The sequence below is a fragment of the Eutrigla gurnardus genome (assembly GCF_963514095.1).
Source record: "Eutrigla gurnardus genome assembly, chromosome: 4".
In the NCBI taxonomy this organism is placed as follows: Eukaryota; Metazoa; Chordata; class Actinopteri; order Perciformes; family Triglidae; genus Eutrigla; species Eutrigla gurnardus.
In genome coordinates, this window is record NC_139918.1 from 17,827,637 (window position 1) to 17,846,416 (window position 18,780).

At 41.1% G+C, this 18,780-nt stretch overlaps 1 protein-coding gene across 2 annotated transcripts in view; it reads right to left on the bottom strand.

Annotated features, from left to right (window-relative positions):
* Positions 1 to 1,110: 1,110 nt before the first annotated feature.
* The window catches only part of pik3r2 (phosphoinositide-3-kinase, regulatory subunit 2 (beta)), a 33,031-nt gene continuing 15,361 nt past the window's right edge, over positions 1,111 to 18,780 (bottom strand). The window contains exons 1-15 of one of the 2 annotated variants that reach the window (XM_084008024.1): positions 17,644 to 17,863; positions 17,260 to 17,352; positions 15,243 to 15,317; positions 14,227 to 14,379; positions 11,436 to 11,646; positions 11,196 to 11,281; positions 10,851 to 10,953; positions 10,527 to 10,625; positions 10,189 to 10,369; positions 9,917 to 10,036; positions 9,225 to 9,367; positions 8,905 to 9,081; positions 8,654 to 8,725; positions 8,331 to 8,501; positions 1,111 to 8,189 (exon numbers count right to left, since the gene is read on the bottom strand). In XM_084008024.1, coding sequence (XP_083864150.1) covers positions 7,982 to 8,189; positions 8,331 to 8,501; positions 8,654 to 8,725; positions 8,905 to 9,081; positions 9,225 to 9,367; positions 9,917 to 10,036; positions 10,189 to 10,369; positions 10,527 to 10,625; positions 10,851 to 10,953; positions 11,196 to 11,281; positions 11,436 to 11,646; positions 14,227 to 14,371 — 1,716 coding nt within the window. In that variant the 5' untranslated portion in view covers positions 14,372 to 14,379; positions 15,243 to 15,317; positions 17,260 to 17,352; positions 17,644 to 17,863 and the 3' untranslated portion in view covers positions 1,111 to 7,981. Of the gene's footprint in view, positions 8,190 to 8,330; positions 8,502 to 8,653; positions 8,726 to 8,904; positions 9,082 to 9,224; positions 9,368 to 9,916; positions 10,037 to 10,188; positions 10,370 to 10,526; positions 10,626 to 10,850; positions 10,954 to 11,195; positions 11,282 to 11,435; positions 11,647 to 14,226; positions 14,380 to 15,242; positions 15,318 to 17,259; positions 17,353 to 17,643; positions 17,864 to 18,780 lie in introns of those variants that run through there. The other variant, XM_084008023.1, reaches the window with a different exon arrangement.

Sequence of the window (18,780 nt, forward strand, 5' to 3'; positions counted from 1 at the left end):
AGGCCGCCATGCAAGGTGCCACCTGCTCATCAGGATCCAAACTACTAACGTATTCACACAACGACGGCACAGCCTTCAGGAACAAGTACACTTTGACATGCAGACATCTAATCGATCTCTCAAATAGAGGACAATTCTCTCTACCTATTTCATAACTGCTCTTCCACAGAAAAAAAAAATGCAGTCCTGTGATCAGTTCATCCACTTTGTTGTTTTGCCTGTTTTATAGATGGTATTCTTGGCGTGACTCGTAGCCAGCACTATGATCTGGTAAATTATAAAGCCATAGCCTGTCTCAGGTCAGCGCCTCAGTTCATAGGCCTTGCTCAAGAAGAGTCATGAGAAACACACGATGCAGCAAAACATCACAAACCCTTGAACATTGTGTAAGGTTTTACCTGGTGACTCTCACATGATCGCTCTCCTCTAAAACCAGGGCAAGAGACAAAAAAAGCAGACGGGACATGACACAACTGCATGACTCAGTCTTCTGCGTTTTGGCTTGGAGTGTTAAAGATAGAACTAAACAAGTCTAGTATATTTATTCCTCTGTACTACTTTTGTGTGTTATACTGTATGACAAAGTCATAAGCAGAATATTTTCTCGCTTTCCTTTTGAAATTGGCATTTGGATAGTTTTAATATTCCCTTTTAATCTCCACTGCCCGGCTACAGAAAACCCCCTATATGGTTTATGTGCTTTGCTACGTGTCTGGCTGTTTTTGTTAGTAGAGTGTCCATGCATGTCATTGTGTGGGTGCATGATACAGACAAAATGGAGATTCACTTCCAAAAACATTGCTCCACAGTGCTACTAGTGGTCAAAAACGGCACATAATGGCTTTAACTTGGCATTGTTGTTTGTATCTCATGGAAAAGAAATGCCTGAAATGTTGATAATGACACTGTAAATGACTGATATCCATATATACTGTATATACACATTTTAAATGTTGTACAATATGTTTTTGTCCCCACAATGATAAAACGGGGAGTGCTACAAATGAGGGAAACCATCATGTCAGCAGAATATATGAAATATGTGAACGTGTGACTAGTTAATGATTGACTCACCATTATGAAGACGAAAAAAAGAACATGCAGAGGGCGTCATTTTATATAGCTTTTATTGTCTTTTAAAATCATTGCATCAGCCTAAAGAAATACCGTACAGATGGAAGCGTACCTGTCTGAGGACAAACACAACTCTGAAGCAAGCTGTACACGAGAGAGAAAGAAAGAAAGAAATGTCGTGTCTGAATTAGGACAGACCAACGGAGGGACGATAACAAAGAGAAGAGAAGAAGAAGAAGAAGAACCGTCTTTTCGTGCATAGGGGTTGGGCACACCTCAACAAATAGGCCGCTACTGGCTGAAACAACAGTGCTCCCTCTGAGTTCAATTGCACTTTGGTGTAGAGTAGCTTTATCGGACTGTCTCAATCATTCCCATTCATTGTTTTTGAAATAGAGAGACGGCCACATCACTGTTAACTATAGGAACCGTGTACTACTTGTTGCTGCCGAGGCGGTGACACATTAGGCAACTTGTTGGGCAACCCGGTAAGACAAGGCGTCACCGTGTTATTATAGTGTGAATATGTGGGTTTTAAACGGTTGCTGCTCTGCAACATTGCCCAGGCCTTTGCCAGATGGATCACTGCCAATCTTCTCTCCGACGTTCAGTTGGGTCTTGAATATGAACTACTGTACACCAGTGAAAAGTACTACATAATTCACATCATAAAAAAAAAATGAAGAATGGCAATCTTTCAGTTCAAAGTCTAGAATAAAAAGTGATGATGTGAGAAGATTGGATTCAGGCAGACGAAGGGGAAATGAAAGTGCAGCTGTTAACATAATCAGATTTTAAATGGAAACGACACAAGGCTGAAAGTATCGTTTGTAAGTTTTGGTCTTAAAATGAGTTTAACAAACCAAATAAGATGCATTCTTGATAGTTATTCTTGAATTTCCAACTCTTGTTAATTAAAACTGTACTCAAGCATGTTGACCAAGTGCTGTATTTCTACTCACAGGATGTGGGTATCACTCCATGTAAATTCTTTTAACTGATTCCTCATGAGAGAAACACCTGGCAGAGTCATGTTGTCTATTACAAACGGCAAAAAGACGTGACAGCGTCTCAGGTTAGGATTCAGTCCTGCACGTACAAGGCTCAGTGTACGGTGAAGCAGTCAGCAGGTCAAGAAAAACAAAGCATGATGAACAACTATGCATTATGAAAACATGAATTGTGTTGAGCTATCATTTTGAAATTGAGGGAGCACTGTTCTCATCAAGTAAAAAAAAAGAAAAAAAAAGAGCAACGAACCAAAACAGAAAAATAAAAACAGAACAAGCAGTCATAACATTTTCAAGTTTAAAACGACAGAAGAAATAAAGAAATATAAATCAATCTATCACAGCCACTTTGAGGGTCAGACAGATTGATTCTCAAACGCATATTTACTATTTGGTTAATTACATATTGTAAACATTTGTATTTTCTTTTTTTTTCTGTACGGAGGAAAAAAAATTCAAGCTAGCTTATTTTTTTCTTTATAGGCTCTGTAACGTTATCATTAACAGATATAAACAAACAAACAAACAAAAAAAGAACCAACACTTGGACAGACAAATCTATCAGCCTTTTTAAAAAGCCAAATAAAAAAAAACAAATATACTCAGGCACCATAAAAGAACACTTTCTAATGCCATCATTGTTCCACGTACAAAGATCTGTGGAGTGATCACAAACGGTTACTCTTTCACTCTGTCAGGTGAACAGGTTTCACTTCCAGCGAACACAGAGATCTACCAAAGGACGACCCACTTTGTTACAGCATCAGTGGCCAATCTGTGGTGGATCTCTGTGGCAGCATCCTACTGTAAGTGTATCTTCTGTGGTGCACCTTTAACACTCTGTCTATTCACAAAACAGCTGAATCTTCCAAACGACAAAACAGATTCAAATGTTCAAGAAAAAAAAAAAAAAAATCCTAATATTTAATAAAATGCAAAGCAGCCAAGACTGCGTTTAACATATAGACTCAGCTCTGTAAATATTAACACATGTACACGAGCCTGCTTCTTCCTGTGAACACACCTGATAATCATGCTTAATAGATTCCATGGAGTTTGTTTGCTGATCGCGTTGAAGCTCACTGCAGCGGATTAGTAAAAATGCTTGCGTTTCAAGAACTGCTCGAGTACAAAGCAGCCGCGGAGCAAACGTAAAAAGATCCCGTTCACATCAAAGCCTCTCTCTGATTGGTTTCAAGCACAATCCAAATCAGAATGACATCATCCAAAAATATAGATATCTAAGTATATATTTCAAAATATTTATTCAATAGTCTCTCTCTCATTCTTCAAACCTTAACAAACACTAAATATATGTGTTTCTTTGTAGTCAATGAAAGATGTGCTTTGTGTGTGTGAGGCGATTTCAAGAAATATAATTTACAGTGTACCAAAGCCGATGATAAAAATATTTAATTCCTTGAATTATCACTTGTCGTATAGAAAAAATGTAGAAGCTCCGACACAAACACACTAGATGAACAGGACGAAAGCTTTGAGTCTCAGAGTAACATTTACTGAAAGTAGCCTTAAAGTCTCAACTCAAAGTCAAAGCACAATAAAGTCTTCATCATCTGCCCGTCTCACTGGCTGACCAGGTTTCATTGCTACTGAACTTGCATTGCTTCTAGCTAGTGACGTGACGTATATGGTGGATGAAAGTGTTTACCTGCACTGTAAAAATGCTCACCTTAACAAGTGATGTCAGCGAGCTATTTCGCTCTACGTTTCTGTTTTTCTCGAAGCAACCAAACACATCGAGAGCCGACTTACATGGAAGCAACACCAGCTGGTTCAAGAACTTCTTCGAAAGCAAGCTGATGATTGGCCCTGATTTTCCCAGACATGTTTGTAAATGGTTGGTTTACCAAAATCAGTTTTCACTTACAGCTAGCAGTATCAAACTCTGGATAATCCTCAGACCTCTAGAGATGAAAATGGTTCTCTCAAAACCTCAATGATCCGCATCTTTAGATATCAGCAGCAGTAAGTGAAAACGTTGTCTTTTTGTAATTGGGCGAAATGACCCTTTAGGAAAATCAACGCTATTTGTCTTGTTAAGTCGGACATTTTTCTGCGTGGACACAAATTGCATAAAGAGCCAGCAGCTCTCCGTAAAGTCGGTTTGAAAAGTGTTACAGAGTTTAAACAGTCCACATAGTAAAACTAACTCTATAATGAAAACATTGCAATCAGTCAAAAAGCATCAGAATTAAATGACAGCTGCTGACCACAAAAACTACAAAAGCATATACTGTACACTGTATACTCCAATATCATAAAGAAAAAACTGTTGATCACTTCCCGATATATACTGTATGGAAAGACCTTGAAACTATCAACAAAAAAAGAAACACTAGCGACAACTGAGCTTCACCACTGTCTGTGAGTTTATGGTTGTTGGACACTTAGTTTGAATGTGTGGAACAGGGGAGAGAAAAAAAAGAAAAAAAAGTGCAGTCACAAAAGTGTTGGTCCAACAAACTGGATAATGGATGTGTCAGCAGTGGCGGATGACTCAACCAGATCGCCCGTTCAAGAAAGGAACTGACTCTTAACATAAAACACTGAGAAATGCTGCATGCATTAACTTGAGAGCTTAACAAAAATGAGCTTGAAACAACTGGGCTGGGCCACGGATGTGTATGGTTCACATTTCTATCTTATCTGAGATTTCTTAACAACGACAACGAAAAAAAAAACAACAGACAAATAATAATAATAATTAAAAAAAAAAAAACACACACCAAAGAAATCTAGCTTTGGTGCACAGTGAGAGAGAGAGCACCAAGCTACTGTACAGCCCCCACCATAGAAAGAAGGAATATGTAACAACTATAGATGTAACAACAAAGAGGCACAACTAAAATCTATAACATGCTCAGATTTGCTCTAACACGCACACACACACGTACACACACACACACACAACTACACTCATCTGCCAGATACCCTTTAGTCTTTGATAAATGGCAAATGTGTGAACCACGGGGCACAGCATATGGTGGTTGTGGCACCATCTTTTACAGCGACGCACCAATGACCACAAGGAGAAGACGAGCTCATCACAATGACTAAAGGCACTTCTACTCTTTCTCGCTCATGTGTTTATAGCCCTCTAATCAGAAGCACCGCCGTCACCTCTAGTTTAATTCTTGGGATTTTCTACTTGCCAAGAACTGTGCAAAGTACAGTACAATTGATTCGTCCTGACTGAAATCAAAATGACGTCTTGATTCGAAGGTTAGGTTCCATTTGAAAGTGATTGGTCTGTTTGGAAAAAAAAATGTTGCTACCTGAATTTTTGTGAATCAACATTTTAAAAAAAAACAGAAATGATAAAAAATGCCAGAAAGCATTGTGTCTGTTGGAAGCTTAGGTCTCCGGATGAAACACACATAATTGGCTTTCATGTCCAGAAGAGAAGGTCTCACTTCAATTTCTATCTCTCCTCAACAAAAGAATTTCAAATAAATCCAAAATGCCAAATGTGCAACTTTGCACATTTTTTTTTCTAAAACCTTCTATTGCCAACGATTGACTCTTCTATAACTTTCTATAAAAATACTTTTTTTTCCTCTTTTTGGCAATCTGAGTTACTACACATAAGAATTTTAAGATTATTCATAATTATTCATTCTCCAGAAATCAACTATGTAAATCAAATTTAAAAAGGGGCATAATGTGACGCCTCTTTACATTTTCATCGACCGCACGACAAATAACTGCCTCTAAACAAACGAAATGTGCTTTAAAAGTGACACAGAACAACGATGGTACAATCTTTACCTCAGGTCAAATGAACACGAGGGAAACGGGAGGAATTCAGTGCCACAGCACGGAACCGGCGAAGGGAACGGATCTCAGAATCGGTCGATCTAAAACTTATTTTTTTCCACATGTGACTCATTTGTGCATAGTAATACCACACATAATACTGTATTTGCACTACAAAAAGTACAATTACCAACCACTGGTGCCAAGTGAAAACAGAAAAACAACAACCCAAATGAAGGACTCCATGCATACGGGACTAGATAATCTCTCAGACCACAGAGGCCATGCTAAATGGCAAAAGGACAGGTTCTTTTGTTTGTTTTTTTTACTTTCTTGCTACATGAAAAGACATCCTTCATTTGGCTCACATTAGCTGGACACTGTGCATCCTTAAACAGAATCTAGGAGCATAGCAAATATTCTGAAAACACAAAGAAACACAGCTAGGGAACTGTGTAAAGTCACATACACTGGCCGCATGTATGCCTGAAATATACTGTACATGAGTTATATTACTGCTTTCTTTTTCTTTTGTACATCAAATGTTCTACAGCTCTGTGAGTCAAACTTGTGATGAAATGAACAGTCAAGCATGAGGGGGGAAGGAAGTACCGCGAGTAAATCTCCATTTAAAAAACAAAAAACAAAAAAACGATAAAGATTTGCAAGGACATTGTACCGCTAAAACAGTCTAACAAGAGTGAAGGCAAATACAGTACCGAAGATACAATAATCACATAGACGGATGCTCTACGAGTGTCTTAAGCATAAAGAAACAAGACACAGAAGAGGAGCACTAACAGTTATGCCTTAAGTCAATGGCTACAGATGCTACAGTATCAAAGAGGATGAAAAAGAAGGAAGAAGTCTGAAACAAGGAGATGTTTGATGCTGGAGTCTTTCCACAATTTCCATTCAAAAGGAAACCTGAATCACGTGGAACTGCATTTATCGATGTACCTCTCCATCTAGTGTATTGTGATTAACATTCTATATTCACAATATACCAAATGTGTACCATGCGTTTCTATTCTGTAATACAGTATTTACTGTACGTTGTACCTCGTCAATTCAAAAGGAGGCCCACTGAGAGAGACAGCAACAAGCCAAAGCAGTTGGAAATAAAGATTATTTCATAAAAAATATACCTATATGTGTGTATTTGTTTCTTTTTTAAAGCTGTAGCTTTGTCTATGTTGACAGCTGTTCATTCCCTCCTTCCTTTTTCTCCCCCCCAATCTCGACGTGCCCCCTTGTTCTCGCAACACAGGCTTGTGGTCATTCAAAGCTATTACTATGGCACTTAAGCAAGCTTTAAATTGAATCATCAATCTTTTTAAAACCCATAAAAATATTGACCCCAGCAATTTCTCTCCCTTTCCCCTCCCACACACTCCTCGGTGACTCCAGTGACTCCACTCCCCCCTGGTCCACGGGTTCTCAGCCGCCTGTAGGTGTGAAGCGAGCAGCCTGGTTCAGTCAAGCCGGTCCTTTCAGTGGATGACAGCTCAGGCTTTTGTCTACGGAGACTTTGCAGGCAGTCTGGGGATGACAGATCGGGCCTTTGTCTATGGACAGTTATCACGTGTTCAAGGCAAGAAAAAAACACAAGTGCCTCCTCTAAAATCACCCCACCATCTGGTTTCTCTCCTCTTCTCCACAATCTTGAAAACAACATTTCGTGTGCTTATTTTGTCTTCTTTGAACATTTAGTCTGGGTTTTTCTTTTTTTTAATGTATCAAAGGTATTTTCCTGTGAATTTCTCACACTTTTTTTTTTTTCATATCTGACACTGTACAGTGACGGCTGGCTAATGCGACACGCTCCTCAAGTTAAAACTCACTGCATCAGCCAGGCTAACTGTACAGTGCTTCGATACTGGTGTGCTTTATTTTGAAGTCATGCTGTTGGCAAGGAGTGCTATGCTGGACTGGAGTTGATGTGGGAAATTAGCACCAGTCTCCAGCCAAAAACATGTGAATTTTAAATAGTAGCTGTTGAGTCTTTTTCTCTTCGCCACTTAAACAAGAACGAGCTTTGTTCAGAGGGATTTTTTCTTCTCTCCTGAACATTTCATTTCCCCACCCTGGTTGGCGTCCCGAAACTGCTGGTGGATAATTCATCTGGGGTGCTGGTTCTGGTTCTGAGAGCGGGCCAGGACTGGGTAGGCTAGGTTTACATTCAGCTGGTCGTTGTGTTGGACCAAAGAGACGTTTTTGTAGTGGAGCACCAGGTCTTGGAGGGACGAGTACAGATTGTAGGGCTCAGCAAATCCATAGCCGGTGGCCGTCTTGTAGATGACGCAGTGCTTGGTGTCACCCTCCACACTGCAAAGAAGAGATCATTTCAGTCATCATAGAGCCATAAACAGGAGGGTTTTTAAAAGCTAGCTTACTCTTGATGCTTCCTCGAGTGTTACCTATCATCATACAACAATATTGAAAGTAATAACAAATATCAAAACTTACACGACTGAACAGGCATAGGAACCCTTCTGTGATTGGCTCTCGCGGATGAGGAAGGTCCCGTCACATTTGCCTCTCAGCAATTCCTCCGCCTGGGTGCGTTTGATGTCACCCACATACCAGGTACACTCATCGTGGTGGGGTGAACCCTCATCTTCCTCCAGTGAGTAGGAGCTGGAAACGTAGAAAGGACGAATTCTCAGTCACGTGTCATATTGCAACGGAAAACACGGAGCTCCAGCCACTCCCTAAATTACAGGGGGAGATGCTCCGGCACCCTGTCATCACAACACGAGTTACACAAGTTGCTGAGCCGAGACACTTACTCATCTGCATCGTTCTTTATACCCAGCCATTCATTGATCTTCTTCTGCCTCGTCCCTTTCTGTGTCAGCCATCTGCAAAGCCACAACACCTCAGAGTGAATGCTGACGGTTTACCAATCATCCTCAAGAGTGTATACATCTTTACGTAAATGTGTCGGTGTGAGCCAATGTATATGTCATGTATATTAGAAAGTGAACTTATTAAGTTTTTGTACTTCAGACATGGAGTAAAATCTTGAATTTATGCTCACATTAAGTACTGGTCTCTGATTTTGCGGAGCTGCATGAGGTCTGGCTTTAGGCTGTTCATCTTCTTGTCGATCTCCCGGTTATCGGAGACCTGCTGTCTCAGGTCCTGCTCCAGCTTACGCTTGCTGTCGTGGATCTCCTTCACGCGAGACTTCAAACGCTCCGAGTTGCTCTGGATCCTGAATTGAGAGAATAGCTGTGAATGTGCTGTTCAAATGTAAAACAAACTGTAATCATCTTTGAATTTAAGCTATCTTTACTCTTGTAGTTGAATTTAAACCTGGATTATTAATAATTCCGTGCACATTAAACACAAATTTACTTTTGAATCTCCTTTTCGTTGCCCTCGCGCTGGAATCGCTCCAAGGACTCTCTGCTGTAGCGCTCCTGAGTCTCACACTGCTCCTCAAAGATCTTGATAGTCTCGTTGAAGGCTTCGATGGCTGTGCGCTTCATCTGCAGCTCCTGTGGGAAGCAGAGAAACACTGTGGCTGTCCATTTGATGATTTATTGTATTTCATTTCAGTATGTAGCTGCTGATAAAACACGTATTCCATCTTCTACGTGCTTAAAACACACACACACACTTCAGTATATTCATATCATACTTTAAATTCACTTCAGTATTCATTTGGGTCATACTGCATACAACAGATATAGCATTCTCTTATATTGCCATTTCACTTAATACTTTTGGTATTTACATGCTTTGATACCGATTTTAACTTTGTCTTTATTAGTTATACTGGAGTTTCACACACATTCATAATCTGTTGTAAATATTTGTTGAATATTTGCATAAAACCGTTAAATTTGCATGGTTATAACTTGGGTAACATCTATTCTAATGTTCTTGTTTTACTGCATTTGCTTAATATGGTTTTAACCACATATCCAAACTAGAAGAATCCTCTGATCTTCTGGATGTACTGTATGTTTGTGCAGTATATAGAGGATACGAGCGTGATACAGAGTGTATGACTCATCAGACTGCTGTGTATGTGTTGGACGTACCTGTGAGGTGCGGGTGTATTCCTCATACAGAGAGTCGTACTCGCGGCTCTTCTCCTGGTACTGCTCGTGATAGACCTTCAGCTGCTCTCCCACCTCCTCTATACTGTTCTCCTTCACCAACTGATGCCATGCAGAAACAGGCAGATGAGAGCAAAAACAACCCAAGAGTTATTATTCATAAGAAATAACGATATCAAGAATTTCTAAAACAAGGGAAGAGTTGCAGCGGGATCTTGGCTGCGACTGAATTTGATGACACAAAAGTCACCAACCTGTTGGTATTTGGAGACGGGGAACAGAAGCTTGGTATCCAGTTTGGCGTTGTATTGGGCCAGGGACTCATGGCGGTAGTGATTGATGAGCTCCACAACAGTCAGGAAGGTAAGAGGCTCAGAGAAGCCGTACCGCCCGTCTCGGTGGTAAATCTTGATAAGCTTGTTGTTCCCCCCTTTCCTGCAGAGGATGACAGGAGCCACATGAGAAACAAAAGAAAAGAACAGGCCACAACATCAGTTTGGTTTTCATTGAATGCCACAGCCCTTTGTTTCTCTAATAACTCTTCAATAGATTCTCTTGTGGTTCTAACTGGTGTGGGGGGCGGGAGAGTTACCTGAGGGTGAGAGTGTACTCGCCCTCCAGTTTACTAGAGGCATCTCGGACCAGGAAGGTTCCATCTGGAGTGTCTCGCAGCTTCTCGTTCACCTCCTCTCTGCAAATACCATGACATACAGTATTTACTTCATGAACAATAAACAGGCAAAATAATAACAAAAAGATAAAAAAAGAGGTCAAATATGGAATATTGATTTCTGGAAGCTGTATTGGTATTCACTACCAATGTGTCTGGTTATGCTGACATTTTCATCCAATACTTTGAATAAATTAAAACTAAATATTAACTCAGCAGTAACAGCATTCTGTTTTCATCATTTACCTGGAGATTTCTCCCCAGTACCACTCGGCATCGTTCAGCAGGCTGCTTGTGTCCGTCATGGCTGATGGTGCCATTTTTGACTTGACTGGCTTTGCTGGAAGAACTGGAAACAGACACAAACATAAACATGTAAATATCACCTTTAAAATATTGTAGACTAATCGACTGGCTCCAAACAACTCGTTTACCTCCATGTCTAGAGCTGCCTATAAGACCATTATTCCAGAATACCTTGTATTTATTGCTAACATAATTCATATTTTACTGCATATAAATGAAAATGTTTTTGTACTGTACTATATAACATAAAAATAATTGTATGCAGCCTGACTAAAGGTCACATACCTGGGGGAGTGAGGTCTTGCTCCGTAGTTCTCTCTATCAGCAGCCTCTCCACAACAAGGGCAGGGAACTCGTCATCTGTTGACAACCTGCAAATCAATCAATAAAAGCAGGTTTAAAATACATAGCTGAAACTCCCAGTTTGACACATTTGATAAAAATAACACACATGCACAATTTTTCAGCTTCAAAACACTCCATTGCATACGTTTCTGTAAAAAGTATCCGTCAACCAAAGCTTACCAAGGAGTGGAGGGGCCTGTCCGTATCAGCAGCGGTCCAAAGATCTTCCCCAGCGTGTGCGTGTCCAGGCCATTGCTGGCCTGCGCCCGGGTGACCTTGGACAGGTGTGTGAGGAGGTACTGCAGGGTGAGGCGGTGATGGAGAGGGACGGAGGTGGAGCTCTCCAGGACCAGGCTTACCTCTCTGCCATGGCTTCCAGCAACTGCACCATCTGGAAAAAGGTATTCAAGTAGCCATGAAGATGATCCATGCAGAAAACTACTGGAACTGGTTTTCAGGAAACTGATGAGGTATTGGTACATACTGCTCAGCCTGCATTTGAGACATTCTGACCGCTACCTTTTTTATCTTCATCAAGTCCTTTTCACGAGTGGCTAAAATGTCAATGGACTCAACGCATTTTTCTGAAAATAGGTTGAGTGTATATCTGAAATGAAATCATGGAGTCCTTTGTGTGCAGATGAGAATCAGCTGACACTCTAATCTCTCAACGCTGACATGCAACTGACCTCGATCAGCTGCATATGGCGCTCAGTTTGGGCCTTGTGCAATACTTTCGCTTAAATTACAGTAAGTGAAACAATCAAAAGTTGCACATAACGAACAAATTCAAAACCGTTCTCGAATTAAATCTTATTTCCATAATTCTAAATCTATATCAGTAAAAGACCGCTAGAGATTTATAATAATATGGTTATATAGTTGGTTTGGACTGGTGGCTCTGCATGTTTAAGCCCATTAACTGCAAATTGTATGTCCTTCACATAACTGCATACCATTTTAGTGAGCATGCCATGTTTTTTTTAAAAATTGGTACATGCATATTTTCCAGGCGCCACTGGTTTCAGTTGATGGTAAAAATGCATGAACATCAACTTGCAGTGACTTGAATCTTGCCTCAGATGGATAATCCTTCACAGAGAACACAGTTTGTAAAAGTAATGTTACGGTCGTATGGTAAAGCAGTTGAAAGCAGAAGTTTTAAAAGCAGTTCCTTACTGGTATGTTCATGTTCTAACATCTGACTATATTTGTTTACGGTTTTTCTTCTGGGTTTGGTTTTTTTCTGACAACCATCGGTTTAATACTTTATGGCAGCTGACTGCTTGATTGTTTTCAGAACAGCTCCAGCTCTCAACTGCAATAGCCTGCAGCAATAATGTAACTTTGACAATTAATCAGTCTTCTAAAAAAGGAAAGAAAGAAGATGTTCGGATGAATTGCCCATTTCAAGCAATTTTCAGGACCTCTGAAATTACACTGTATTACCATAACCTGAAATCCCCTTTGGACAGTAGCAAAAGTTAGGGGAATACTTCACACATTTTCATTAAGCTTTGTATTGTTAGAAACCCGGTAGTATTATTGAAAGGTCGTGCATCATTTCCTCATTTTCTCCAGAGATGGGAGATATCACTATTTCTATTCTGAAAAAGAGCCTCCTGTGACGCAAATACTAGTTCCTAGTAACACTAGTTCCTCACGCTTATAGGGGGTGGGACCCACTGAGGCTACAGACCTATTACAGATCAGTGGTGGAACCTCACTTCAGACTCGGGGTGTAAGTGGAACTGGACCGGTCCTTTTATAATAAAAATGTCCAAAATCTGTCCACTGCTAGACCGCCAGCCTGCTAAGTTTGCCACAGTACGGTCCACCGTACGGTACGTGGTGTGTTTACTAGAAATATGTGCAGACGCGACTTGTCAGTAAAGTTTCTGTCATGTTCTCTGTGTTGTTCCCTCTTGTTGATGACTTTGAGACGGCGATGTGCGAGTGCAAACCGGCGGGGGACAGGCAAGGGGGGACAGATCAGTGGGAGTGGCTGGCGGAGCTGTGCATTGTGGGAGTTGTTGACTTCCATCCACGTGCGCCAAAATGTCACTGTCTGCCTTTTCTCGGTCAAGATGGCACCAAATTTGACATTTATTTTACATTTCAATTTTTTTTTTTTTTACTTTTGTAAAAATTACTTATCTTCCAATGATAGAACTACTACTATGCCTTTACTGACAAGTCGCGTCTGCACATATTTCTAGTAAACACACCACGGACCGTACGGCGGACCGTACGGCGGCAAACTTAGCAGGCCGGTGGTCTAGCAGTGGACAGATTTTGGACATTTTTATTATAAAAGGACCGGTCCAGTTCCACTCACACCCCGAGTCTGAAGTGAGGTTCCACCACTGATCTGTAATAGGTCTGTAGCCTCAGTGGGTCCCACCCCCTATAAGCGTGAGGAACTAGTGTTACTAGGAACTAGTATTTGCGTCACAGGAGGCTCTTTTTCAGAATAGAAATAGTGATATCTCCCATCTCTGGAGAAAATGAGGAAATGATGCACGACCTTTCAATAATACTACCTAATACGTGTCCACAGAGGCGATTTTAAACGCGAGTGGACGTGCCGCTTCCCAGTATTGCACGCTTGGTGGGCTGCCACTAGAGGATGATTGACAGGCGCTCTCCTTCATACAATCACGCGCACACTTCATGGCTGCACCTGATTGGACGATCGCTTTCACAGCTGTCCTGTCTGCTCCGGAGTTCACGCAGACCAACATGGCGGCTCGTTTGGAAACTTTCTCTTATTTTAGTTATTTTAGAAAATAGTTCACCGAAAGGTGTTTCTGAAAACATTTTAAGCGAGAAATAAGCTATGCAGTTGCTGAATCTGTCTTTATTTTAGATCGACAACATTCAGTTTAGAAGATTTTCCCAATTATAAAAATGGTGTGTCAAGTCAATATAAGTGTCGACCTGAAGCGTTTCCTTATAAGATGAGACGTACCTGCTGACTGCTGTAGGACCTGCTGCTGCAGCGTAACAGCGGTTTGAAGGTGAGCGTAGACACAGGCAGGGATGACGGGTGAAGGGAGGTCTCTCAGGTAACTCAGGACACACTCAGACAGGAAGCCCACATCTTTCTGACACATCTCACTCTCTGGAGTCCAAAGACAAAACAAGCTCAATCAATCGACCAGAAAGAAACCGGAATCTGAACGCTCGGTTCTACTGCAGGATGGATTCACTCCCAACGTGTACTGTATCAGGTAGGTGAGATGTACCATACATGGTCAACGGTACAGGACTTCTTTCACTTCATGCAAAATATGCATTGTAACTTTGTGAAATATGAGTAGCATGACGGCATACGTGCTCATCCCATACGGTATATAAGAATAAAAGACTGGATTTTTAGGGATGATATATTTGAGAGTTCAAACAATATGTGGCAGAATATATTTACTTCAACATTAACACAAAGAAGCAATCTGGATACAAACCCTTACAAGAAATATATACTAACAGCATCAGTGCTCTGTGGATGTGATGTTAAAGTGTCACCTAGTTTGGCATTTCAATCTTTTATTCTAAAAAATATTAATATTGCAAACACAAATTAAAATGTTTGGTAACAATTGCTTTTTCAGTCCACTAGATGGTGCTGAGTTTTCTTCTAAAGCTGTTATGGGTTAAGGGAGAGGGGCTGGCAGGAAGTTGGAGTGTCAGAATATAACAGGTGATGACAAACTGCATAATTTGTATTTGGAAAAAAAAAAAAAAAAAATCCCCATATGTGCCACAATAAGTTATCACAATACCCAGCTTATCGCAAAATGTTGAACATTATGATAAGGTTGTCTCGTGACTTAAGTATGGTGATAATATTGTACACTGGGGCCTCTGGCGGTTCCCGCCAGTAGCTAATATGAGCTGATATTTTGAACAGGAATACAGTTGATTACACACACTATGAACAAAATAAAAAAATGAAGATTAAAAAGCATAAATCTCTGAACTCACCAGAGCTCAGGCTGTACACTGGGCTGTCTGAACCTGAGGAAACGGTTGTCCTGTACAATATCTTGCACTCCAGACCTGAGAAGAAAAAGAGAACAGTTGAGGTGATATGAAGTACATAAAACTCAACAAAGCAACAGTGCTTGATTGTGATGATGACTCTATGGTTGCCTGACTTGGACTCTATAATCAACTGCAATGTAAAAGACATGTAAGCCCTGGTAGGAGACATTTTACCGGCTGCACAATGTCCATTTATAAGCAACAGCTTGTATGTGACAACGCACATGACCAGATATTTGTTTTGGAAATACTCAGCACAAAATTTCAGCTGTGTGTTGTTTTCATTCCAGTCTGAAATCCAATAACAGAGAGGAGGTGATCAATCAAGTGGGGGAGAGTTGGCCCTTCAAATGTTTTTGCACAGGCAATATTTACAAGAGCAGAGCCAACGCATGTTTGTTTATTCTTGGAGGAAAATGTGCGATTACTTCGGTGACTGACACAGCAAATACATTTAAAACTCGAGAGCCTGGATCATGAATTTCCTTTAAGGCGGTTGTTGCAGCAAAAGGTAAACTATCTTCCCAATTTAATGACGGTGGAAACTCAAGGGAAAGTATACTAACTTCCCAGTCTGAACCATGGAGGGGAAAAAACTGTTCCATGACATAAAAATATTTCACACATCCTGTGAAAATGTCCCTGAAGAAAACATGAAACTCTGAATGATTTAATTTCTCTTTTTATGTTCCAGGTTTAAAAAAAAAAAACATTTAAGAAGACCGGGTCTGGACAATTTGCAGCTTGGAGGCAATTTCTCAAGGTTAGCCGGTCTCTCATGTAGTTGTGAAAACCACACCATGCAGTCACAGTGTGTGTGAGCATCCAACACTGGTAAGTAATTCAATATTAGTGCTACATTATATATTATTTACATTCATACAAACCCTCTGTCGCCCTTCTAGTAGATATCAACATTGGAATCTTGTCTGATAACTACAGAAAAATCTCAATCTAGTAAATAAATATAACATTAGAAATACATTTTGCATCAGTTTCTGTATAAAATGGTGGCAACTGCAAAACCAGTATACTATAAAGATTATTAATACCAATGGGGGACAAGTATTCCTAACAATGTGTACATTAATAAATGTGGCTGTGCATATGCCTATGGTTGCATAGGTGGAAAGCTGAAATGATTAGTCAATCCACAGAAAATGTATTTGAATTTTGACCATCGATTAATTGTTTTATACCACGTGGTGCATTGGCTCTCCAGACCTTAACGCATTTTTCTCTGTGCAGGATCTTTACGTTGCTTTATAGCAACCCAAGTGACATGTGCAGCAACAGAAAAGTCTGTTTAAAATATAAGGTAATGGATGATATTTGCCTGTAGACAATAGAATAAGGACAGAGCTTTATATGTAAGATGTTGTGATGATTTGCTGCTGGTTTTGGACCGGTGGTCTGACGAACCAGGAATTTTAAGACGTTATATAACACTCTGGCAATTCTTTCAACATAAAAATGTAATTATTAAACGATTAATGAAGAATTTAATGTGCGGATTTATCGATAATGAACATAATTACCAGTTGCAGCCCCCATATGTGTGTGTGTGAGAGACAGACGGAGAACATAAAAAGGGATTCCAGATTCCTAACTGTGAATGGAGCCTCACTGAGCGCTATTTGTTAATAACATGGTGTGAATCAAACCCACTGTGCGACGCTCAGTGAGACCGATGAGAACTGTTCTGCCTAAAAACCACATTAAACTTCGACGTAGGAAAACCATATCAAGTCACTAACCAACCGAGGGGGTAGTCTACTGTAAGTGTGCACCTCTAATCGGTGTGGCTCCCCGACTGGATCCACATGTCTCTGTGTCTAATGCCGGCATGAGAGCGAGGGGAACATGGCGGGAGGGAGACAGTCGCACGGAGACGAAAAAGACGGGGAGGCGAGACGGACGACGGGCAAATATGTCGGGACGATTGACATGGATGTACCTCTCTTCTCTATGGCTTGGATCAGGCTGACGAGGGCTGGGGGAGCCGTCTCTGGCGGTGTGAACTGCTCGCCCAGGTCCAGCACAGAAACAGCTGAAACAACAACACAAATCACTGTTACACTTCTGGCACAAAGCCTCTGAAAGACCACAGGGGTGCTGCAGCACTGACAAGGGCACAGTTAACTAGGAGCAGTTGGAGATGTGGAGCACGTTTAATGTCGTGAGCGTACATATACAATCTGTGAGGAACACAATTAAATGGGATGAGGTGGATTTAAGTATCAATACATTTTAGTCTTGTGTGTTGCATTTAGAAAGCATTTAAATCATGACTCCCAACACTAAAACACAGATAAACACTGAAGCTTGTGATGCATCTTACTGTGGTAGTTTGTAGTCTGGAAGTCTAGCTGATGAGAGATATGATAAGAAAACCAGAACAATTTAGTAGGCTAAATGTACAAAAGAATGAAAAGAGGCTTTATAGAGAGGAGCGAATATAAAAAAAAGGCCAAAAAGAGAGAGAAAAAAAAAACAGATTGCTGATGGTGAGCAAAAACTCTACTATCTTCTTTACAACTCCCCATAGACCAAATCAAACATCTTTTCAGTCCGGGAGAAAGAGAAAAGGAGAAAGCAAGAGGGGAAAAAGAGAGATCCCATTTCCCTCCCCCCCCCCCTCTTTTCTTCTCTCCCCTCTCGCTTTCTCTCCTCCCCTCCACTCCGTCCTGCTCGGTGTTTCGCCTTAGCTCTTTGCGTGAGTGGAGCACAATAAAGGATTTAATCAAAACTCCTGAACAAGCAAAAGCCCTGTGGCAGTGTGCCAGGCCCGGCCCGGCCCAGACAGGCAGGCAGCGCCTCCTATTCGGCCCCAGAGCAGGACTGTGAGCTGGGGGTTGAGGGGAGGAGGTATGGGTGAGAGGTGGGGGTAACGCTGGGAGCAGGGAGGGCCTGGCCTGGCCGGGGCTTGGCAGTAGGCTCCTGTTCCTGGCACGGCTCGGCTAAACCGCTGCTGATTATTAATTTGGGGAGTTCAGACAAGAAACACCGCGTCAGCACATTCCGTTCCCCTCGCTCTCTCTTGCTCTGGTTCTTGTTCTCAGTTTCTCTGGATGTCTCTCTCCCTCTCGTTCCCTCTCTCTGTCCTTTGCACTCTTGCATTCTTGCTCTTGCTGGACTCTCTCTCTCTCTCTCTCTCTCTCTCACTGCTTCTCTTTCTCCCCTTCGGTCTCTTTTACTGAAGTTTAATTTTGATCTCTTTTTTTCTTTTTTTCTGCGTCTCCCTCTCTGTCTCCATGCCTGCCGATTAAACATGGAAACTTTTCTTGGCAGTGTCTCCAGCTCTCTAGCGAGCACACAGACAGACCTCTGCCTCTTCTTTATCCCTGCTGACCATTTTGGTTGGCAGGGCCCTTCCCCCTCTTCTCTCATCACAGAGTGTCTCTCTTCGGTGTGCAGTACAGTTTTTACATACGTATTAACATAAAATTACAAACCGAAAATAAAACATCCAACTAAG